We start from the raw sequence: 18,885 nt of genomic DNA on the forward strand, positions 1-18,885 counted from the left end.
CTGCCATATAGGAAAAAACACCCTCTAAAACCGGTTAGAGTGTTATTTAAATGACATTCTAAAGTTTAGGGTGAAAACTATCTAGTTGCATAATTCAGGGTGAATTTTGAAGATCGAGACAAAGTTTGGAGGTGATTTGAAGTTTTTCCCATAACAGTGGGAACACTACAGTGCGAAGACTTACAAAGGGAGCTCTGTAAGGCTCCGTTTGGTACTGCTACAGATCCGAGATCTATACTAGATCTGGAGTTTATATAATAAAATAAAATAATTTAAATATTTAATTTTCTCTAAGATGAAAACCAAATGACTCAGCCAAATACCTTCGATCCATTAACAGTTCTAAATCCTAAATTTCTTAGAACTAGATATGATCAGCTTAAAAAAATCTATGATCAGGATCCCTGCCAAACATGGACTAAACGGTGCATTCTCTTGTGAGCGTGTAAAATGAATGGAATGAGTTTGCAAAGGACAAAGTGAAATCAATCATAACTTATCGAGATGTTTATAAATTTTCCATTGGAATTTATAAAAGCCAACATTTTTCTGAATCTTTCAGAAAGGTCTTAAAAGCAGAACTAAATTAAGATAAATTCCAAGGTGTGTAAGACTCTGTTATATGCTTTGTATAAAAGCAGGTGAGACTCCACCCGCAGAACGCATACCCCGCCTGACGGCCCGAGAACGCGTAAGGCGCGGCGGCCAGTGCCCAACCGTGTCGAGCGCCCGAGCAAAGCCACCCAACCACGCGTCCATCCCACGCGACTCCCCTCTTCCTGACCCCTGTTAAAACAAAAAACCCTCCCCAAAACCCCCCAAATCCCCGCCTCCCTCCTCCCTCCCTCCCTACCCTCCCAAATTCGCCGAACGCCTCCCAACCCCAATGGCGAGCTTCAACCCCGCCGGCGCCGCCAGCCAGAACCCCAACAAGTCCATCGAGGTGCGCGCGCGCGCGCGTGCGGCCGCGATTGCGACCTCCCTTCGCCTCACCGGGTAAACAAAAAAAAAAAAACTTCTCCAGGGTTCGATTTGACCGGGTGCTGTTTCCATTATCTGTTATCAGGTGGCTCCGGCGCCTGGTGACTCGGTGTCCAGCCTCAGCTTCAGCCCCAAGGCTAACCACCTCGTCGCCACCTCCTGGGACAATCAGGTGAGCTCGCCGCCATCGTCAGAAGTCTGTATGCGCGGAAATACGTATTAAGATGCGGTTGGCCTCTTTGGTTCTCGGTGCAGGTTCGGTGCTGGGAGGTTCTGCCTGGTGGGGGATGCCAAGCGAAGGCCTCGATTTCGCACGATCAGCCGGTATTGTGATTCGTCTTAGCATTTTTTTCGAAATTGATTCGTCTTAGCATTTGCTCACATTAGCTAATTAGGGATGTCGAGCGCTTAGGGCTGGCGCCGATCTTAGGAATGGGGTCTTTGTAGACTGCTGGATCGCTCTGGCTGTCTAGTTTGCCTGCAGCATGGGATGATGTGACCTGTAGGCTGGTTTTGTTTAGTGCAGGTGCTGTGCTCGGCGTGGAAGGATGATGGGATGATTATTTTCTCGGGAGGTTGTGATAAGCAGGTTAAAATGTGGCCATTGCTGTCTGGTGGGCAGCCAACGGCCTTCTCAGGGCATGAGGCGCCAGTCAAAGAACTCGCTTGGGTACCACAGTTGAATCTTCTTGTCAGTGGGAGCTGGGATAAGACCTTGAGGTGTGGAAATTTGTATAATCTACAAAGTACATTATATTCCTTTAGAATTAACTCGTACATTAATATCCGGTGCTGTCCAATGTTCTATTGCTGATTTGCTCGTCATATGCAGTGTCCATTTAGATAATTTGTAGAAAAACTCAACATTGCCATGAAGCACTACAACCTTTCTTATGCCAATGCTTACATACATGCAAATACAAAGAACCTAACATTCAATATGTCATTGTCACGACGGCCATCCTCAATTCCCAACCATTTTTTTCTATTTGTTAAGGTACTGGGACATTCGGCAACCTCAACCAGTCCATGTTCAGCAACTTCCTGAACGCTGCTATGCTCTATCACTTAGTTATCCTCTCATGGCAGTGGGCACGGCTGATCGCAATGTAATAATCTTCAATCTGCAGAACCCCCAGGTGACTTATTGTCTTCTTTGATGCTTTATATGGTTTGGGTTGTATTCTGGTTATGCACATGGATGGTGTGGAATTTTAAAACTTTTAACTTCATCAAATTTGTGACCATGGCTTGTTTCATGAATATTGATTTATCTGTGTTACCGTTAGCAATATATGGCAGTACGTCTAGAGAGTTTGGACTGTAAAAGTATAAGAGAATATTGCATTAAAACGAGACCAGTTAGCTAATTTTATTTCCCCTAGTCAGAAGATAACCATTGGCCCATGCATTCAGTGCCTCAATTCACTTCAATTTTTCAATGAGTCAAATGTTCCAATGGTATGTGAAATATCAAATGGTGAAAGGAAATATTTTGCCTCTCAGTTGCTTAAAGATTTGTTAGTTCAAAACTGAAAACTGAGATATATTCCATCATGGTTAGATTTTCTCAATCATGCAGGTATTAGGTTTCTCATTCCCCATGTGATCAACATGTAGTTTGAGTAGGGAAGGAAGGTGGAAAAAAATTGTCGAGAATTCTAAATGATTATTTTTTACCATAGAGTAAATAAGAAATGAATTGCTGTGCCCTTGTCTCATCTAATTGAATTTCTGCAAGTTTATCCACTGAATAATTTACTCTCTCTCATATTTGCACGTTTGACATTATCATTACCTTGTAACAGGCTGAATTCAAGAGGATTGTATCACCTTTGAAGCTCCAGACAAGGTGTCTTGCCGCATTTCCTGATCAACAAGGATTTTTGGTAATACCACACTTTCTGTTTGTTTCTTCCAATGACTTTTCCTTTTTTTCAGCGTCTCTGCAATAGCCTCTATGGATAAGTACACCCAACTTAAATCCTGAACAAAAACAAAGGCCTAACTAGGTGTTGCACGCCTAACTTTCAAGTGAGCCCAGTTGTGGCCTCCAACAAAACACAAAAAAAGAAAAGAAAGAAAAGCTAGTGGGCTTAACCTCATAATTTGTAGAGGTGGTTGTTGTTTATTTTCAAACGTGATAGAAAGGTGTTGTAAAGAACTACTAAAATCTTAAGGGCACAAATATTAAGCAATGTCTAGTGATTATTACAAAACACAAAAAAGGAAAAGAAAGAAAAGCTAGTGGGCTTAACCTCATAATTTGTAGAGGTGGTTGTTGTTTATTTTCAAACGTGATAGAAAGGTGTTGTAAAGAACTACTAAAATCTTAAGGGCACAAATATTAAGCAATGTCTAGTGATTATTACATAAAACAAGTTATTGTTGCAAGTATTTCCCTATGTTTTTTCGCGGACCTCGTGTTGATTTTTTCATCATGCAATTTTCCAAAGTGCAAGGTGGCAATTGTCATATCATTGCTAGTTGCTCCTTTTTAAACTAGTACAAAGGGATATCTGTATCCGCCCTTTTACAATTGTTTATTACAATTGCTAATATAAATTCAGTTCATTTCTCATCAGCAGGGTCCCATAATTCATTGTTGACATCATTTCTCCCAATTACATAGTCAATAAAGTTTATTAGGCTCAGTGCGATGTATACATTATTCCTCGTTCTTGCCCATTTGGTACCTGTTGAAGCTTCTGTTTAGTGTTTTAGTTCAGCATTGTTGTTTGAAGCAATTAAATCAGTGATCTTGTGGCAGAGGACAAACAGTCAATTATTTCTAATATTTTGAACATCCGATTGACCTTTTACTTGTTTTGAAGGTTGGATCTATAGAAGGACGAGTTGGAGTTCATCATATAGATGACTCTCAGCAAAGCAAAAACTTTACGTTCAAATGTCACCGCGATGGCAATGAGATATACTCTGTTAACTCACTGAACTTCCATCCTGTAAGACTTTACTTCCATAGTATGTTATTTAAATATGTTGTTTTGTCACTTCTGATATTGAAGAAAAATTCTTCGAGATCCCTTAATCTGAAGAAGTTAAATCCTTAATGTCTCAATTCAGAGACAGAAATTCCATAAATTCACCTTGGACGTCCATTTAAATTCTAATAACTGAATACATGCTAACCAACTTAGGATCAGTTAATATCATATACTTCATTCAACTAAGCAATTGTAATTGTCATGATATGCATCCTATCCAGGTGCATGGTACATTTGCTACTGCGGGCTCTGATGGAGGTTTCAACTTTTGGGACAAGGACAGTAAGCAAAGGCTGAAGGTCCGTTTCCCCTAATAATTTTTTATACGTTTCTCCCATTCTTTATTGGTCAGAGTAGTTACTGTCATGCTTTTAACATATATTTTCTTTGCAATTCATTATATGAAATTGAACTGGAAAAATAATAATGTAATGATCACACATTATGGTTGTTCTTTGTGAGCTACTCCATTCAGTCAAAAGCAAGTTTTATCCTAGAATGTACGCAGTTAAACTATTTAAACTCTAAAAAATTTACTTCAAAAGATATTGTGACTTTTTATTAAGTTTACAAATAGGAATAGGTGGTCAAACTTGTTTTAGACTGCGTCAATGTTTAAAACAACATTTATTTGTGACCAGAAAGACTAGTGCCTTAGTGACGTCCTTGTACAGTTGTACTGCCCCTCTGGTCTGAATTACTTGTCATTTTAGGCTAATACACGTAGAAAAAGGGGGATAATACATTGCATATTTGGCATAGTTTGCCCCTATTGATTTCTCTTCCACCACTACCAACAAGCAATCAATATAGGCATTTGCTGGAAAGTGTTGCATTCGAAACCCAAAATAACATCTATTTGCAAACTAAAATCAACTTCCTGAAATGATACCTGTTTTAGACTGGTGGGATTAGTTAAAAAGTCAGATTGATCTGAACACAAAACATGTTGAAGGTTTCCACACTGAAGTTCTCTGTTGGTCAACTGTTAAACTGCTCATGCCTGTCAAAGGTACTTTATTTTCTTATGAGTAGCAAAAAACAAGTAACCACTCCACTGAAACTGCTATGCTATATGTTCCGTTGCGCTTATTATTATGGCTTGTTTGGTGTTAAAGAATTGATAGCAAGTGATGTCAATGCACATTGTTAACATATTCTTTTTAGTATTATTGTGTACCATAGTTGTTTGTCAGAAAGGGGGACAAAGTATGCTCAATATACTTAAAATCAATTTTGCCAAATAGTTCAGAACCTTAATATGTTAATCCCAGTTTACTTTTTACAGATGTGCCTCTGATGTTTTCTTTTACAGGCTTTTAGTAAGTGTCCAGCACCCATCACATGCAGTGCATTCAATCAGGATGGCTCTATATTTGCTTATGCGGTAGGTCATCTTTTGTTTACACCATCTGCATACTGAACCAGAATAAGTTATCAGAGACACATGGTTGCTTTTGATATTTTTTCTATACATATTCTGCTCTGGATTGTCATGCACCTCAATAGATAACATTATAATCAGCAGTAAGGTGCGTAGAATGCTGCAATTTCCTCATGTTCCTATAGGAATTAAATTATTTCCTGTGAAGCCCCCGCATTTCAAATCGACACATAGTACCATACTGTTGTATGATTTATGTCCTAAGTGTTAAGTTGACTTGGAAGTATAATACGTTCAATGTGAATATGCAACTAAACTATTGGTGTGGAATGGTGGAGGTTCCTGCTTGCTTCATAGTAGTTATCAGCCATACATGGCTTGCATTCTTCAAGTTTGAAAGTTTAATGATTTCTCATGCTTTATTGTATGTGCTCTTGCTGAGACGTGTCATCTGTTTAGGTGTGCTATGATTGGAGCAAGGGTGCTGAGAAGCATAATCCTTCTACTGCGAAGACAAATATCTTTCTACATAGTGTACAGGTTTGCGCTTTTTTACTGAATGGCCTATTTTTTTTTTCACAAAGGAGCTGAGGGGCGCCTCCGGGTGGGAGCACTGGGGTCGAACCCAGATCGCCCCCTGGGGCTGCCCTCAAGAACCAACTCGGCTTGGCAGCCCCTCTGAATGGCCTATGTGTAATAACATTATTCAAGTGCTCCATTTGATTTTGGAAATGCTTAGACAGATGATAACTCATCTCAATGCATTTTTTTTTCTTATCAAACGATTTGCACAGAAAGCTGTGCTGTTAATATGTACCAGCTGCAATTGGTTGATTTAAAGTTTACATATGTTCAATGTACATTTAAAAGATCACATATCCAGGCAGCTTTTTTTCTTGGATGATGACAGCTATCTTTTGTCTGTTCCTTGTCTAACAGTTTCTCCTTCTATCATTGTTGATTTGGTTCATAGGAATCTGATGTGAAAGGAAAGCCTCGCGCTGGAAAGAAGTAGGCATGGCAAGGGCAAGTTACAAGGTTCTCTTTCCTTTTAGATTACATAGCCATTAATCAAAGCACAGCGTGCCGTTTGTGTCCGATTGATTTCACTTCTGCTATTCTCTTTTCCCGTTTTGATTTTGTCGTTTAAACTAGTATGCATAACATGCTTTTGGTTTTTATCCAAGTAACCTTAGACTTAATTTTAGTTAGATCTTACGCTTACAAGGAAAAGAAAGGCAGCTACAGATATTCGATAGTGTGTTTTATGTTGGCTTTCTGGTATGAGCACAGAAGCCCATTGCTTTCTCCCCCTAGTACAATGCTAACTTTTTTGAGTAAATTTCAAAAACCTACAATTATTTTGATATATGTTAAAAAACTATAATTTATAATACTCATTTTAAAAACCTACAACTATTTTGACATATATTGAAAAAAACTACAATTTTCTCACCACGAGTCTACCTGTTATACTCTTTTAACAGGTGGGTATACAGTTAATCCTCATATTACAGGTTATAGAGGATGACATGACATGTAAGCTCATGGTGAAATGTTGTAGTTTTTTTATAATATATATTAAAATAGTTGTAGGTTTTTAAAATGAGTATCAGATGTTATAGTTTTCTATAATATATATTGAAATAGTTATAGATTTTGTAGTTTTCTATAACATATGTTAAAATAGTTATATATTTTTTAAATTTACTCGCCCTTTTTTATGCTCAAATTTCTGTGTTTCCCTTCCTATTGGAGCTTATCTCCCATGGGTACTACTGCTGCTCGTGCTGTTGGCTGCTGCCTTCTACTTGTGCCACTGCATGTTGCGCATCCACTTCCGGACTCCACAGCAGCCTCTTTCGAACGCCAAACGTAGCCCCGGTGTTTGTTTTCGGCTAGTATCCGCGGTGGCAGGTGCGCAAGTGAGCCGGTCGTTGGGCGGAGCCCGCATGAAATGAACTTGCACCGGTCGCCCATGTCGTGCCCGCCCGCCCGCCCGCCCGCCCGCTGCAGACCGTGGTTGCGGAGTTACTCGTGACACTGCCGACTTGCTGTGGTGAACTGGCTCGGTTAGGGAAGCGGCGCCGTTGTCAACGTCCACCAAACTCCTGGATCCCATCCTACGTCTACGTATAGATAGAAACAGAACGCGAGTGCGCGGTTGTAGTTTGGACGCACGACGGGAATTCAGGGCAGGAGGTACGAGCAGGGAGCTCTTACTTGGAGAGGTGCAGCAACCCAAGTCGGTGAAGAGATGGTCGACACGGACGTTGTGGCATGGAACTTTACAGCTTAGATGGATTCTACCCATGTATTGACGTACGCACACTAGGAAGATGAGTGATTATAGGTTAGGTTTGTCATTGCTGAAATGTATAGGTTTTTATTAAAAGTTGCTTATGTCTTATATCAAAAGCTGTTAGTTTTTTTTTAAAAAAAATTCTCATACATTAGCTTTTCAGAAAAATCACTCTCAATCAGTTTATTAATTTTTAGTTTATTTTATCATAAGCTAGCTTTTTAGCTTTTCAAAAAATTATATGTTTATTTTAACTTATAGTTTTTAAAAAACAGAAACTAACAATAAACTATGCTAAACATGCTACAGATGTGCAGTATTGACGTACCCATGTGAGGTCTCGCTGTGGGTGATGCGGGCCGGGGATATTTTTGGGTGCGGTCTGTGGTGAGGTTGGGGCTGGTTTCGAACGGTGTCTTGCCGCTTCAGCGTTGATGTCTCCCACGGGAAGCGGACCAGCAGAACTCGCCGATAGCGGCAGCCTTGCACTATTCTCTTCGTCTAAAAACACATCACTCGCTGCTGTTCTCACTGGCCGCTTGCGGGCCTTGCTGGTTGCCCCACAAATTACGTGCTTGCCTGATTCGTCCAAAAGGTTGGCGGGCACCGATTAAAGGGTACTCGGTATTATTCCATACATGGCTGTGTTTCGTAGTTTTTCCCCCTCCTGTTCAACGTTGAGTTTGGGGTCCAAATTTGTCGGATGCCAGATCATCTAATTTTACATCTAATTAATTTTCGTTGGTTGATAACTTGTATGATATTTTTGAGGTGGCAAGTATGGGAGCACCAAAAGGGATAGATGTACCGCAATCTCCTCACACCTTGAGCAGTAGAAGAGAACGATGTCGGAAAAAAATGAAGCCGTCTTAAAAATCGGTTTCAGCAATGCTAATTTACATGGCCAATATTATTGAATAAAGTTACAGTAATTTATTGTAACGGCTTGTCAAGGGGAGTAACCATGTTGCCATTAAGGCCTCCGCACTACTGACAGATATATGGCAATAACAAAAAGCAAGAACAAGTTCTATGAGACCCAGCATAGTAAATATATCATTCTTGTAATGGCCATCCTTCTCTAGAGTTCCTTCTTCGATGAACCATAGCCAAAATCCGAGCCACCTTTTGCTGACTTACTTTCTCCAGCCTCGGCACCAGTGTTGCCTTCACCAGAAGCACCTGCAGCAACATTACCACCAACATTTGTATTGCCTATACCAGTGCCTACACTACCATCGATGCCTTTGGACACACCAACTCCTGCACCTGTGTTAGCACCTCCAGATCCACCAACATTGGCGCCACTGGATCCTCCTCCAGAAACACCTGCACCAGCACCAGTGTAGGCATTGCCACTTCCACCTATGTTTCCTCCGATGCCACCACCAATTTTAGCACTTCCAGAGACACCGGCACCAACACCAGCATTGGCGCCGTCACTCCCTCCTACATTTCCTCTAGCACCGGCTCCAACATTAGCATTGCCACTTCCACCTACATTTCCTCCGATACCACCACCAATTGAAGCACTTTTAGTGATACCCACATCAACACCAGCACCTGCATTAGCACTAGCATTGGCATTACCACTCCCACCAATATTTCCTCCAATACCACCACCAATTGTGGCACTTTTAGAGACACCAACACCAGCATTAAGACCATCATTAGTGTTGCTATTACCACTGCCACCTACATTTCCTCCAACACCCCCACTAACTTTAGCACCACCTGAGACACCGATGCCTGCACCGACAGCTGCATTAGCATCAGTACTAGCACCAGCATTGGCGCCACTGGATCTTGCTCCAGAAACACCTACACCAGCACCAGTGTAGGCATTGCCACTTCCACCCATGTTCCCAGCGACACCAGCACCAACACCAGCATTGGCATCGCCACTCCCACCTACATTTCCTCTAGCACCAGCTCCAACATTAGCATTGCCACTTCCACCTATATTTCCTGCTACACCCCCACCAACTTTAGCACCACCTGATAAACCGATGTCTGCATCGACACCTTTGTTAACACCAGCACCAGCATTGGTGTTGCCTCCACCACTAACATTTCCTTTGATACCACCACCAAATTTAGCATCTCTATATATATCCGCACCACCATCAGCACCAACATTAGCACTTCCACCAACATTGGTATTACTGCTCCCACCAACATTTCCTCCTATGCCAGCACCATTTTTAGCACCTCCAGAGACACCAACACCAGCATTAGCACTACCGCTCCTGCCAATATTTCCTCCTACGCCCGCACCAATTTTCGCTCCTCCAGAGACACCCACACCAGCACCAACATCATCGCCGGCATTAGTGTTACTACCAACATTTCCTCCGGTGCCTGCACCGATTTTACCACCTCCTACTTTAGCACCTCTAGAAGCACCTACATCAGCATTAGCACCAACATTGGCATCAACTTTGCCACCTACATTTCCTCCAATACCACCACCTACTTTAGCACCTCCGGAAACACTCGCACCACTACCAACTCCAGCATTAGCATCGATATTTGCATTGCCGCTGCCCACTACCTTCTCGCTACCAGAAGCACTTGAGTCAGCATTGGTATTACCACCTGCATATCCTCCCCCATTGTTGTTGTCATTCTTACTTGCTTTAGTTGCACTGGTATCTGCATTTTCTTTATCGTTGCCCCTTGTCTTCCCACCACCTGAAGCACTTGCATCAGCATCAATATTACCACCCACAATTCCACCCACATACTTGTCGGCGCTCTTACTTGCTTTAGTTGCACTAGCATCGACATTTGCTTTGTCGCTGCTCCGTACCTTCCCACCACCAGAAGCACTTGCATCGGCATCAATATTACCACCCGCATATCCTCCTGCATCACTGCTTGCACTACCATCGTTGCTCTTACTTGCTTTACTTGCACTGGCGTCAGCATTTGCTTTTCCACCGCCCCCTATCTTCTTGCCACCAGAAGCACTTACGTCAGCATCAATATTACCACCTGCATATCCTCTTGCATCGCCGCTTGCACTGTCATCATCACTCTTATCGTCATTTTCTTTGCTGCTGCCCCCTGCCTTCCCACCACTGGAAACACTTGTTTTGGCATCAATATTACCACCCACGTATTGTCCTGCATCACCGCCTGCGCTACTGCCACCGTCTTTACTTGCTTTTGTTGCACTGGCATCAGCATTTGCTTCGCCACTGCCCCCTACCTTCCCACCACCAGAAGCACTTGTGCCAGCATCAATATGGCCACCCACATTCCCTCCTGCATCGCCACCTGCATTACCTCCCCCACTCTTACTTGCTTTAGCTTCAGCTTGAGTCCCAGCACCTGCGCTAGCTTGAGCTCTAGCACGTGCTCCAGCATCAACACCAGCACGGAAATGAACATCAACTGATATTCCACCGGCCACTCCTACAACATAAGCAAAGCCATTATGTTACGTTTCATATGGTAAAATTAAAAGGTTATAAATATTTGTCATAATCTATTTGCGAACAACTGTTTGCTTAATTACACCTGTTTCCATCCTTCATATTTGTGGTTGTAGAAGAGCTATGTTATAACTAATTAAGCCATGATATAGTTATATTTCTCAACCAACGTATTGCTATTACTAGGATGTGAGTATATATCTAAACCTTGAGGTGATACTTGACAAATGCGTTAGGAAGAATTAGCATTACCAGCTGCAACCTCAGCCATCTTTGACATGCTGGCAGACATTTCTCCGCAAATTTTAACAAGGTCTTGCGCCAAGCCCTTGAAGGCTTCCTGCTTCGCCTTGTTTGCCAACGATCTGTCTTGGGAGGCAACCTTCACGCGTTCCGCGATCCTCTTGAGAGCCTCTTGCTGACGCTTGAGGGTCGCCGCAGTGTCGCCCACGGCGGCCTTGGCGTGTTCATTCGCGACCTTGCAGAGATGCATCGAGACCTCGCCGGCCACATGGATCATGAACTCCGCCGACTTCACTAGCAGCTCCCCTTTCAAATGGATCGCCATTCTCGCGTTAATGAGGATGTCATGTATGTGTTTCGCCGTGCGCTTGAAGATTTCTTCTTTGGCCCTGAGCAGATGCGCGGCATCCGCGGCTGCCTGGTTGGCATGTTCGACCTTCTTCCCAGATTCCTTGCTTAGGTCATTGCCATGTGGTGGTTTCTTCTCATTCTTCACCCTATAAGCCCGAAATGGAAAAGGTTAGTTCGTACCTAAACCAAATATCAATACCACACACGGTATGCCATATTTGATCGCTAAACAATTATAAGAAAACTGTCATTCACAGGATACTACTTTTCGGAAACGACGCAATCGCCTGTAGTGTTGTAATGGGCCAGATACAATCTACATACATGTCAGTGGAGAATGAAGGAGAATATTTATCGTACCGGCGTCCGTAATCCAGCTCCGGCTCCGGCTCCGGCTGGGCTGGCTGCGTCGGCTGGGCATGGGACGACACCGGCGTCGTTCCCCACGCTGCGATGAGCAAAAGTAGGAGAACTATAGAGCTTCTATAAAACCTCGCCATTGCTGAGAGCTTCTCTCTAAATTGCCTCCGCACTCTACTGACAGGAGGATTCCCTCCAGGATGAACATGAATGAAGGCGTGTATTTATACAGGACAGAACTCCCGTTCTATGTTTGGCTTTCCTCAACCAAGATGAGTGGCTGGAATGGTTGTGCGGACAAGAACATTGCCCGGATCAACTGGGACTGGTCTAGAGCACAATGCGGAGAGGCTATCCATGTGTCTGCGAGTGGAGGCAAGAATTTCCATGAGAGGACCATATGATAGAAAACGGGGTTTAAGGAGAGCCATGGTAACAGATTAGCTTTTCATTGTTGTGCATGCACGTCAGCACGTGTGGGAGGTCAAGCTCCCCTGTACCTTCTAATTTCACCCCACAAATTGCATGTTGCTTTTTTCCAAAAAAAAAACTTTCTGAAAAGAAAATGGGATGGTTCTGTTAGTTGTTAGCACCAGTAGTCCACTGAAGTTTGAAGCTGTAGCCCATTTGGAATGAAAACAATTGCATGCTGTATAGCTCACAAGGCAAATAATACATCAAATTTCCTAGAGTTCAGGCCACTGAAAACGCTGAAAAATTCAGTCGATAGTGCCGGCGAGTTTAGTGGAGGGGGTTTGAGGTTTTGAAGGCCATTGGGATTAGAGGGATGGCCTTGGGAAGCGACCGGACCGGTGGTGGGGGGGGGGTGATGAACTGATGATGACCGGTGGGCGGTGTCAGCAGCGGAGGCGACGAAAAGCGAGTGGTTAGCATGGAGGTGGGCTGCGGGCACATATCCGGCAGCGCGGATGCTGCGGGAGATGGTGGAGAGGGCAGGGCGGGGGAGCTAGACTACGTCGGGCATAGGGAGGAAGAGAAACAGTCGCTGCCGATAGGAAGAAGACACGAGGTTGAAGACAGCACGTGGAGTGTTGGATGAAGATCCAACGGTCCAAGACGTCGACTGAAAACTTCTTTAATTTCAGGCACCTGAAATTTAGCAACTCCCTTAGTACATCTGTTTCTTATATTACATACCTACATGAATTTCGTCACCTGTCTTTGATTGACTTATAGTATATTTAGTCGTAGAACGGTTGTTCTACATATATATACGGAAGCAGGATCTGAAATGGCCGCACAATTCACACTCAACTGCATTATTTCAGTTATACAATCATGTTTCAGAGAGATGATTGCAAATGAAGCCGGTCACTTGCACTCCCACTGGCCATAACGACCATGCCAGCAAGCTCCCCTCCGACCTCCCCCGCCACCCAACTCGTCCCACACTTCTCCATCTCCTCGCCGTCTCGTACCCACGTGGAGGCAGAGCCCTCGGCTTCGCCATAGTGCGCCACAAAAATCTTGGGGAGCTTGCCGGAGAGCAGCTTCTCCCTCGCCGATCCTCGTCGCAGCTTCCCTGAAGTAGTCTTAGGCAAGCCGCCGCTCTCGACCAGCACGACAGACCCAATCCGTAGACCTTCTTTCCACGCGGCCCGTCTTATGCCATCGCAGATGCTACTCTGATGCGCATTGCCTCTTCCCTTTTGCAGCTCCGCCACGACCACCACGGACGAAGGCGACATGGCAAAGGCCGCGACGCAGCCACCTCTCAGGGAATCCGGCGAGCTGTCAAAAGCCGCCGTCTCGATGTAGTGCGCGTGCACGCGACGTTGCCTGTTGGTGGCAATGACATCCGCGCTCCGGCCGAGTACGTAGAGATACCGCTCCGTTCCGCGTACCAAGCCACAGTCGCCCGTGCGCACGAAGCTTATGCCGGCTCTCCCCGGCAGGCTCGCGCAGAACACCTCGCGGCTCGCCGACGGGTGCCTGAGGTAGCCCGACGCGTTGCTCGGCGAGGACACCCATATCTCCCCCACGACGCCGTCTTCCACGGGCTCGCCGTTCTCCCCATCAACAATGACGACCTCAATCTCTGGCTCCTTTGCCGCAGACGCCAGCGACGGTAGCCTTGCAGACGGCAAAAGTTTCTTGTACGACGGGAGGCTCAACCGGCCACTCCAAAGCTTTCCTTCCGTTCCACGCCATGCGGTGGACACGAATGTGGAATTCTCGGCCAGCCCGTAGGACGGCGAGATGGACGCCGCGTCCAGGCCGGCACGGCCAAACTCTTCCACGAACTCGTCAACTGATGACTTGTAGATCGGTTCGTTTACGAGGATAAGGTTCCGTAAGCTCCCGAGTTCGAGTGGTCTCGTCCCGTGCTCCGAGCGGCCTCGCTTGAGCACCAGTGGCAGCGCGAACGACGGGACCGGCGTGCAGGTGGCCTTAAACTCGGCGACGAGCTCTAGCCAGAGGCGCGGGCGCCGGACGAAGGCCGCATGCGAGGCGAGCACGCATGTCGCGCCGGCAACGACGGTGAGGAGGAGGAACATGAGGCCGCAGTCGTGGTACTGCGGCAGCCACGACGCGATGACGCTGCCCGGGTGGAGGTCGTAGGACTTCCTCGCCGCGCGCACGTTGTGTGCCGCGGCTCCCGCGGTGACCACGACGGGCTTCGGGGCGCCAGTCGCGCCCGACGTGTACTGGATCAAGTACGTGTCCCTCGGCCCGCAGCCCTTGTAACCCGTCCGGCCCAGCTCGTCATCAGAAGCCACACTCGAAGCCCGGCTCTCCAAGCGACCAACCGACACCCAGCGCAGACACTTCAGGACGGCAACCGGCGACTTCATGACCATGTCAATGTATCCCGCGTCCGCGACCACCGCGGACGGCCTCGTCTGCGACACAGCGCGTAAAAGGTGGCCGTAAGCCGCGCCCTGCGCCGCCGTGCCGAGCTTGGACGGGTCGGGGGGCATGATGGGCACCGCGACAAGCCCGGCGCGCTGGCACGCGAAGATGAGCTTGATGAGGCGGAGGCCCGGCGACGCGAGTAGGAGGACGGTGTCGCCCCTACTTACGGTCTCGAGGAGGCTGAGAGCCATGCGTTGCACGGCGGCGTTCAGCTCAGAATACGTCACGGCGGTGTACGATGACGTGCCGGCCCGCCGGCCATCGTCGGCCCAGATGAAGGCGGGCTTGAGGCCGAATGCGGGCTGCTTGGCCCATACCTGGATGTACTGGTCGACCACCGGTTGGTCCGGGTAGTACGGGTCGTAGTTCTCGGTGGACATGGCTCGCGTGCCCCTCTGCCGGGGGCCTGTGGCGTGCTCGATCAGGAACATGTGTGATGTGCCCGCCTCTGTATTCGTCATGTATTTATACAGCTCACGGGGTAGTTGCTGAGCGAATATATGTCATGTATATTCCATTCTCTACTTCCTAGTGGTGTGCTTGGTTCTGCAATCATGTACATCTGTCAGTTGCATAGAAACTACCGGCATTTGTGTGTCACCTGTCAGTTCTTAGCTAGAAGTCTGCAAAAATTTGCACTCGAGTTTTTTTTTCGAGCCAATTCAGAGGGGGGGGGGGGTCCCTACCTATAATATTGATCGAAAAGTGTAAGTACAGGCATCCATACACAAGATTAAACTCGGCATACCGAGTAGAGATTACAGAGCGGGGATACAACTGCAAACATAGAAGTCTCTGAAGGTACAATACCCTTACAACTCAAAAATCCAAAAGCTCAAACCGAGTCTATGCACCTCCGTCGAAAGTATATCGACGGTCTACACCACCACCAAGCAACTTGCTTGCCAATTTCGAACCATGCATTTGTGAAGTTCAACTCCAGTTTTCATCTAACCTGGCGTAGGGCTTGTTCTGAGATTTTGGTAACTTATAGTAAAACTAAAAACAGGGTTTATTGAATTGAAATATCAAAAAAATAATTAATATATAAATTGTAAAGATAATATTCGGTGTATGAAAAAACTTGTTTTCAATAAACACTTCAAGTATATAAAAAATAACGCTCACCTAAAATACTTTCTAGAGATTATCTTAAATAATTTTTTTAACATTTTTAAATACGAAGTCATTGATGATGGTATCAACATCAATCGCATCCAGCAATTTGTTCTCAATGCATAAAGTTACCAAATCATTTAATCTTTCTTGAGACATTGTGGATCTCAAATAGTTCTTCGATAATTTCAACTTAAAAATCATACTAATTATCATATGGAACTCGTATGAATTTGTATCCTCAACCCATGAATTGATGGATAACTGCAAACAACGAACGTGGAACCCTGATCGCTAAGTCACCTATTAGGGCAGGACTGCATGAGATGACACGAGGAAGCGATCTCATTGGCTATTCGATTTCTCTGGGCACAGGAGGATTGCTAATTTTAGTAATTTGGGTTGCTGCTAAGGCGCGGAGTTCAAGTTCGACCCGGTCATCACGTGATCACCAACGGCGGGGACGCGACATGCCGTCGATCGATGGACCTGTTCTTGTGTCAGTTGAACCACCATCCACCACAACCGACATCTCTTTCCTACAGACATGCTCCATTAGAGCACACACGAGGAACACGCTAGACGAGATGAAAAATGCATGGTCGAATCTATCAGAGTACGCATCACAAACACATCACGAACTTTTTTTTTTATCTCTCACATGGAAAATACATGGTCGAATCCACCGCATGTCCGCATTGCATTGCATTAGCAGTATTACCTGATCTGCCATTGAGTTTCTCGATGATGAGGTTCTAGTTCTAGGGTCCGTACTGCGTGAGGAGAATAGGAGATTTAGAGGCCCACCACCTCGAGGAGACGAGGCCCTGATAAGATCACCACTTGCCAGTGGCCCAGTGCTAACCAGGACGGGGCCTAGGGCGGCTGCCCCACTTGCCCCCTTCTAGGGCCGGGCTTCTAGGCATGGGAGATCTCCATACATCTTGCTGTTTGGTCGCCACTCTTTGTCAACGGTCTCCGACACCCTCCAAAGGGAAGAAGCCTCGAACGAGAGAGGGTTGCCTAAAGAAAACAAGGGGATCAAAGGGAGGATCTAAGATCTTGCTAACCAAACATGAGACAAGAGTAGAAAGCACAATTGCCAAATGCTCATTGGTCACGAAGACATCCAATCCACAAACAGTCAATGAAACACCGAAGCTAACCAGTACGTGGGCCTCTACCGCACTACTGACTTGTGAATCATTCTATAGCCATGGTTGGCAATGACTACCCATATTTGTCAATTCAACACCCTCCGATGCCCTACAGGGAGGAGGGCGGAGGGCAAGCCCCAATGGGGGAAGGACCATTGAATGTTGTAGCCACAACCAACCCAGTAAAAGGGACAAAGAAGAAGCAAGGATCCTAGAAGTAGAACTTGCCGGACCTTGGTGACAACAAGCAAAGGAGAGAAAAGGAGCTAACATAAGCTGAGAAAAGATGAGGAGAGGAAAGAGAGATGGGAAGATGAGAAAAATGCCACAAAGAACATGGACGAGGAGGAAGGGCATGGGCGAAAGCATCACATGTGCACTCCATCGAGTAGACCTCGCTAAAAGAAGGGGCCTTGGAGGTGCCAGGAGAAGGAGGGAGCTGAGCTAGCACCGTCACAACCAAATCCAAGCCAATCCTCCCCAATGATGACTTGGGCACCGATGCGCCATTTCATACGTGAATCTAGTCGGGTGAAAGCAAGAGGAGGCAAGCAGGAGGATAGTGGGAAACATGCCAAGGAGGAAGGAAGAAGGAAGGTGCCACCGTCTTCGCCACTGACAGGTAGTAACCAAAGTTAGGAGCCAACAACCATCGGGTTATGCATCGACGACTGCCCGAACTGTGACACATGGGGGAGAGGGTGACTTTAGAGTGAGCACTGCTGCCGCCACCGATAGGTATGAACCATCCAACGGAGAGGATGGAGAAGGAGGTGGGGGAGGGGGAGAAGGAGGAAGAAGAAGCTCACCACTACCACAAGTGCAACAACAATGTGGTCCGCTAGTCCTCCACAGGTGTAGAGGTGCTAAGCCCTCAGCTCTGGTTAGTGGAAACAAGGGGCTTCAATCACAGCCACCACAGCTTCTGTGACTATTGACAGTGCCGTGCAGTAGCTTGCGAGATGCTGCATCGCCGCTAGCCACAAGTGCTCAGATCTAGAGGCACCCGATGTGGCCGTGCACTTGCCCGTCTGGAGCAGATGCAGTGTTAGACCGAAAGGGTGTTTCTACACCCTAAAACCTAGTCTATGATATGAATGGCTCCCTCCCTTTAAGTTGGGTGCACTACACTTCCACCACCAATCCTGGATTATTCCCACAATCTCTTCCGTCACACATTAGTGTCTCTCAGACCTTCACCGTATACTGATGGTCCGTTGGGCCATGCCACATCGACACAAATGGTCCATTATGGGCCAGAGAGGTGTAGACCAAACTCTAATATCAATTGTTGGACCGAAAGTGCTTTTTTACACCCCAAAAGCTAGCCTATGATGTGAGAAGCTCCTTCCCTTTTAAGTTGGGTGCACTCCCCTTCCATCACCAATATGGGACTATTCACACATGCAACATCATCGTTCATTGTGGCCGCTCATGGGCCCGTCTAGAGTGGGGGAAGCGACACCACTCGATGTTGTCATGCACACACCTGTCTTCTCCACCTCAAATGCAAGGAAGATAGGCGCACTACTACAAACCTCCCCCCCCCTTCACTGCCAGCTCCAAAACCCCCTTCACTACCGGTTTTAGAGCCGGCAATGGGTAATGGGCAGTGATAGTCCACGACTACCACTACTAGCCCAGAGACTGATAGTGAAGGGGTTATTAC

The 18,885-nt window shown here is 46.0% G+C and overlaps 3 protein-coding genes across 4 annotated transcripts; 1 reads left to right on the forward strand and 2 right to left on the reverse strand.

Moving 5' to 3' along the window:
- The first annotated feature begins 810 nt into the window (after positions 1–810).
- On the forward strand, positions 811–8,678 carry LOC133916479 (protein RAE1-like). 2 transcript variants are annotated; one of them, XM_062360169.1, is made up of 12 exons: positions 811–943; positions 1,067–1,153; positions 1,237–1,305; positions 1,508–1,701; positions 1,979–2,120; positions 2,790–2,870; positions 3,816–3,944; positions 4,208–4,285; positions 5,302–5,373; positions 5,830–5,910; positions 6,344–6,408; positions 7,982–8,678. In XM_062360169.1, exons 1-11 carry the CDS (start codon positions 887–889, stop codon positions 6,383–6,385), a joined length of 1,032 nt encoding a protein of 343 aa, XP_062216153.1. In that variant the 5' UTR covers positions 811–886; the 3' UTR covers positions 6,386–6,408; positions 7,982–8,678. The 2 variants fall into 2 exon arrangements, with proteins under 2 accessions (XP_062216153.1, XP_062216146.1); XM_062360162.1 differs by lacking the exon at positions 7,982–8,678 and having other exon boundaries at positions 6,344–6,679.
- A 75-nt stretch (positions 8,679–8,753) lies between these two features.
- Positions 8,754–12,206, reverse strand: LOC133884345 (uncharacterized). Its single transcript, XM_062323720.1, has 3 exons — positions 12,031–12,206; positions 11,365–11,852; positions 8,754–11,092 (listed from the first exon to the last, which is right to left on the reverse strand). Exons 1-3 carry the CDS (start codon positions 12,204–12,206, stop codon positions 8,754–8,756), a joined length of 3,003 nt encoding a protein of 1,000 aa, XP_062179704.1.
- A 1,164-nt stretch (positions 12,207–13,370) lies between these two features.
- On the reverse strand, positions 13,371–15,384 carry LOC133884352 (uncharacterized). The gene has a single exon (XM_062323732.1). It carries the CDS (start codon positions 15,372–15,374, stop codon positions 13,371–13,373), a length of 2,004 nt encoding a protein of 667 aa, XP_062179716.1. The 5' UTR covers positions 15,375–15,384.
- Positions 15,385–18,885: the final 3,501 nt, after the last annotated feature.

This window comes from Phragmites australis, chromosome 1, assembly GCF_958298935.1.
Source record: "Phragmites australis chromosome 1, lpPhrAust1.1, whole genome shotgun sequence".
Taxonomy (NCBI): Eukaryota; Viridiplantae; Streptophyta; class Magnoliopsida; order Poales; family Poaceae; genus Phragmites; species Phragmites australis.

Bases quoted from the DNA above. Each gene is read 5' to 3' on its own strand.
- LOC133884352 (XM_062323732.1), bottom strand. From the start codon at position 15,374: ATGTTCCTGATCGAGCACGCCACAGGCCCCCGGCAGAGGGGCACGCGA.
- LOC133884345 (XM_062323720.1), bottom strand. From the start codon at position 12,206: ATGGCGAGGTTTTATAGAAGCTCTATAGTTCTCCTACTTTTGCTCATC. The intron at 11,853-12,030 runs GTATGTAGATTG...TCGGGCTTATAG, and splicing joins CCTTCATTCTCCACTGACAT to GGTGAAGAATGAGAAGAAAC. The intron at 11,093-11,364 runs GTAATGCTAATT...CTTATGTTGTAG, and splicing joins GATGGCTGAGGTTGCAGCTG to GAGTGGCCGGTGGAATATCA.
- LOC133916479 (XM_062360169.1), top strand. From the start codon at position 887: ATGGCGAGCTTCAACCCCGCCGGCGCCGCCAGCCAGAACCCCAACAAG. The intron at 944-1,066 runs GTGCGCGCGCGC...ATCTGTTATCAG, and splicing joins ACCCCAACAAGTCCATCGAG to GTGGCTCCGGCGCCTGGTGA. The intron at 4,286-5,301 runs GTCCGTTTCCCC...TTTCTTTTACAG, and splicing joins ACAGTAAGCAAAGGCTGAAG to GCTTTTAGTAAGTGTCCAGC.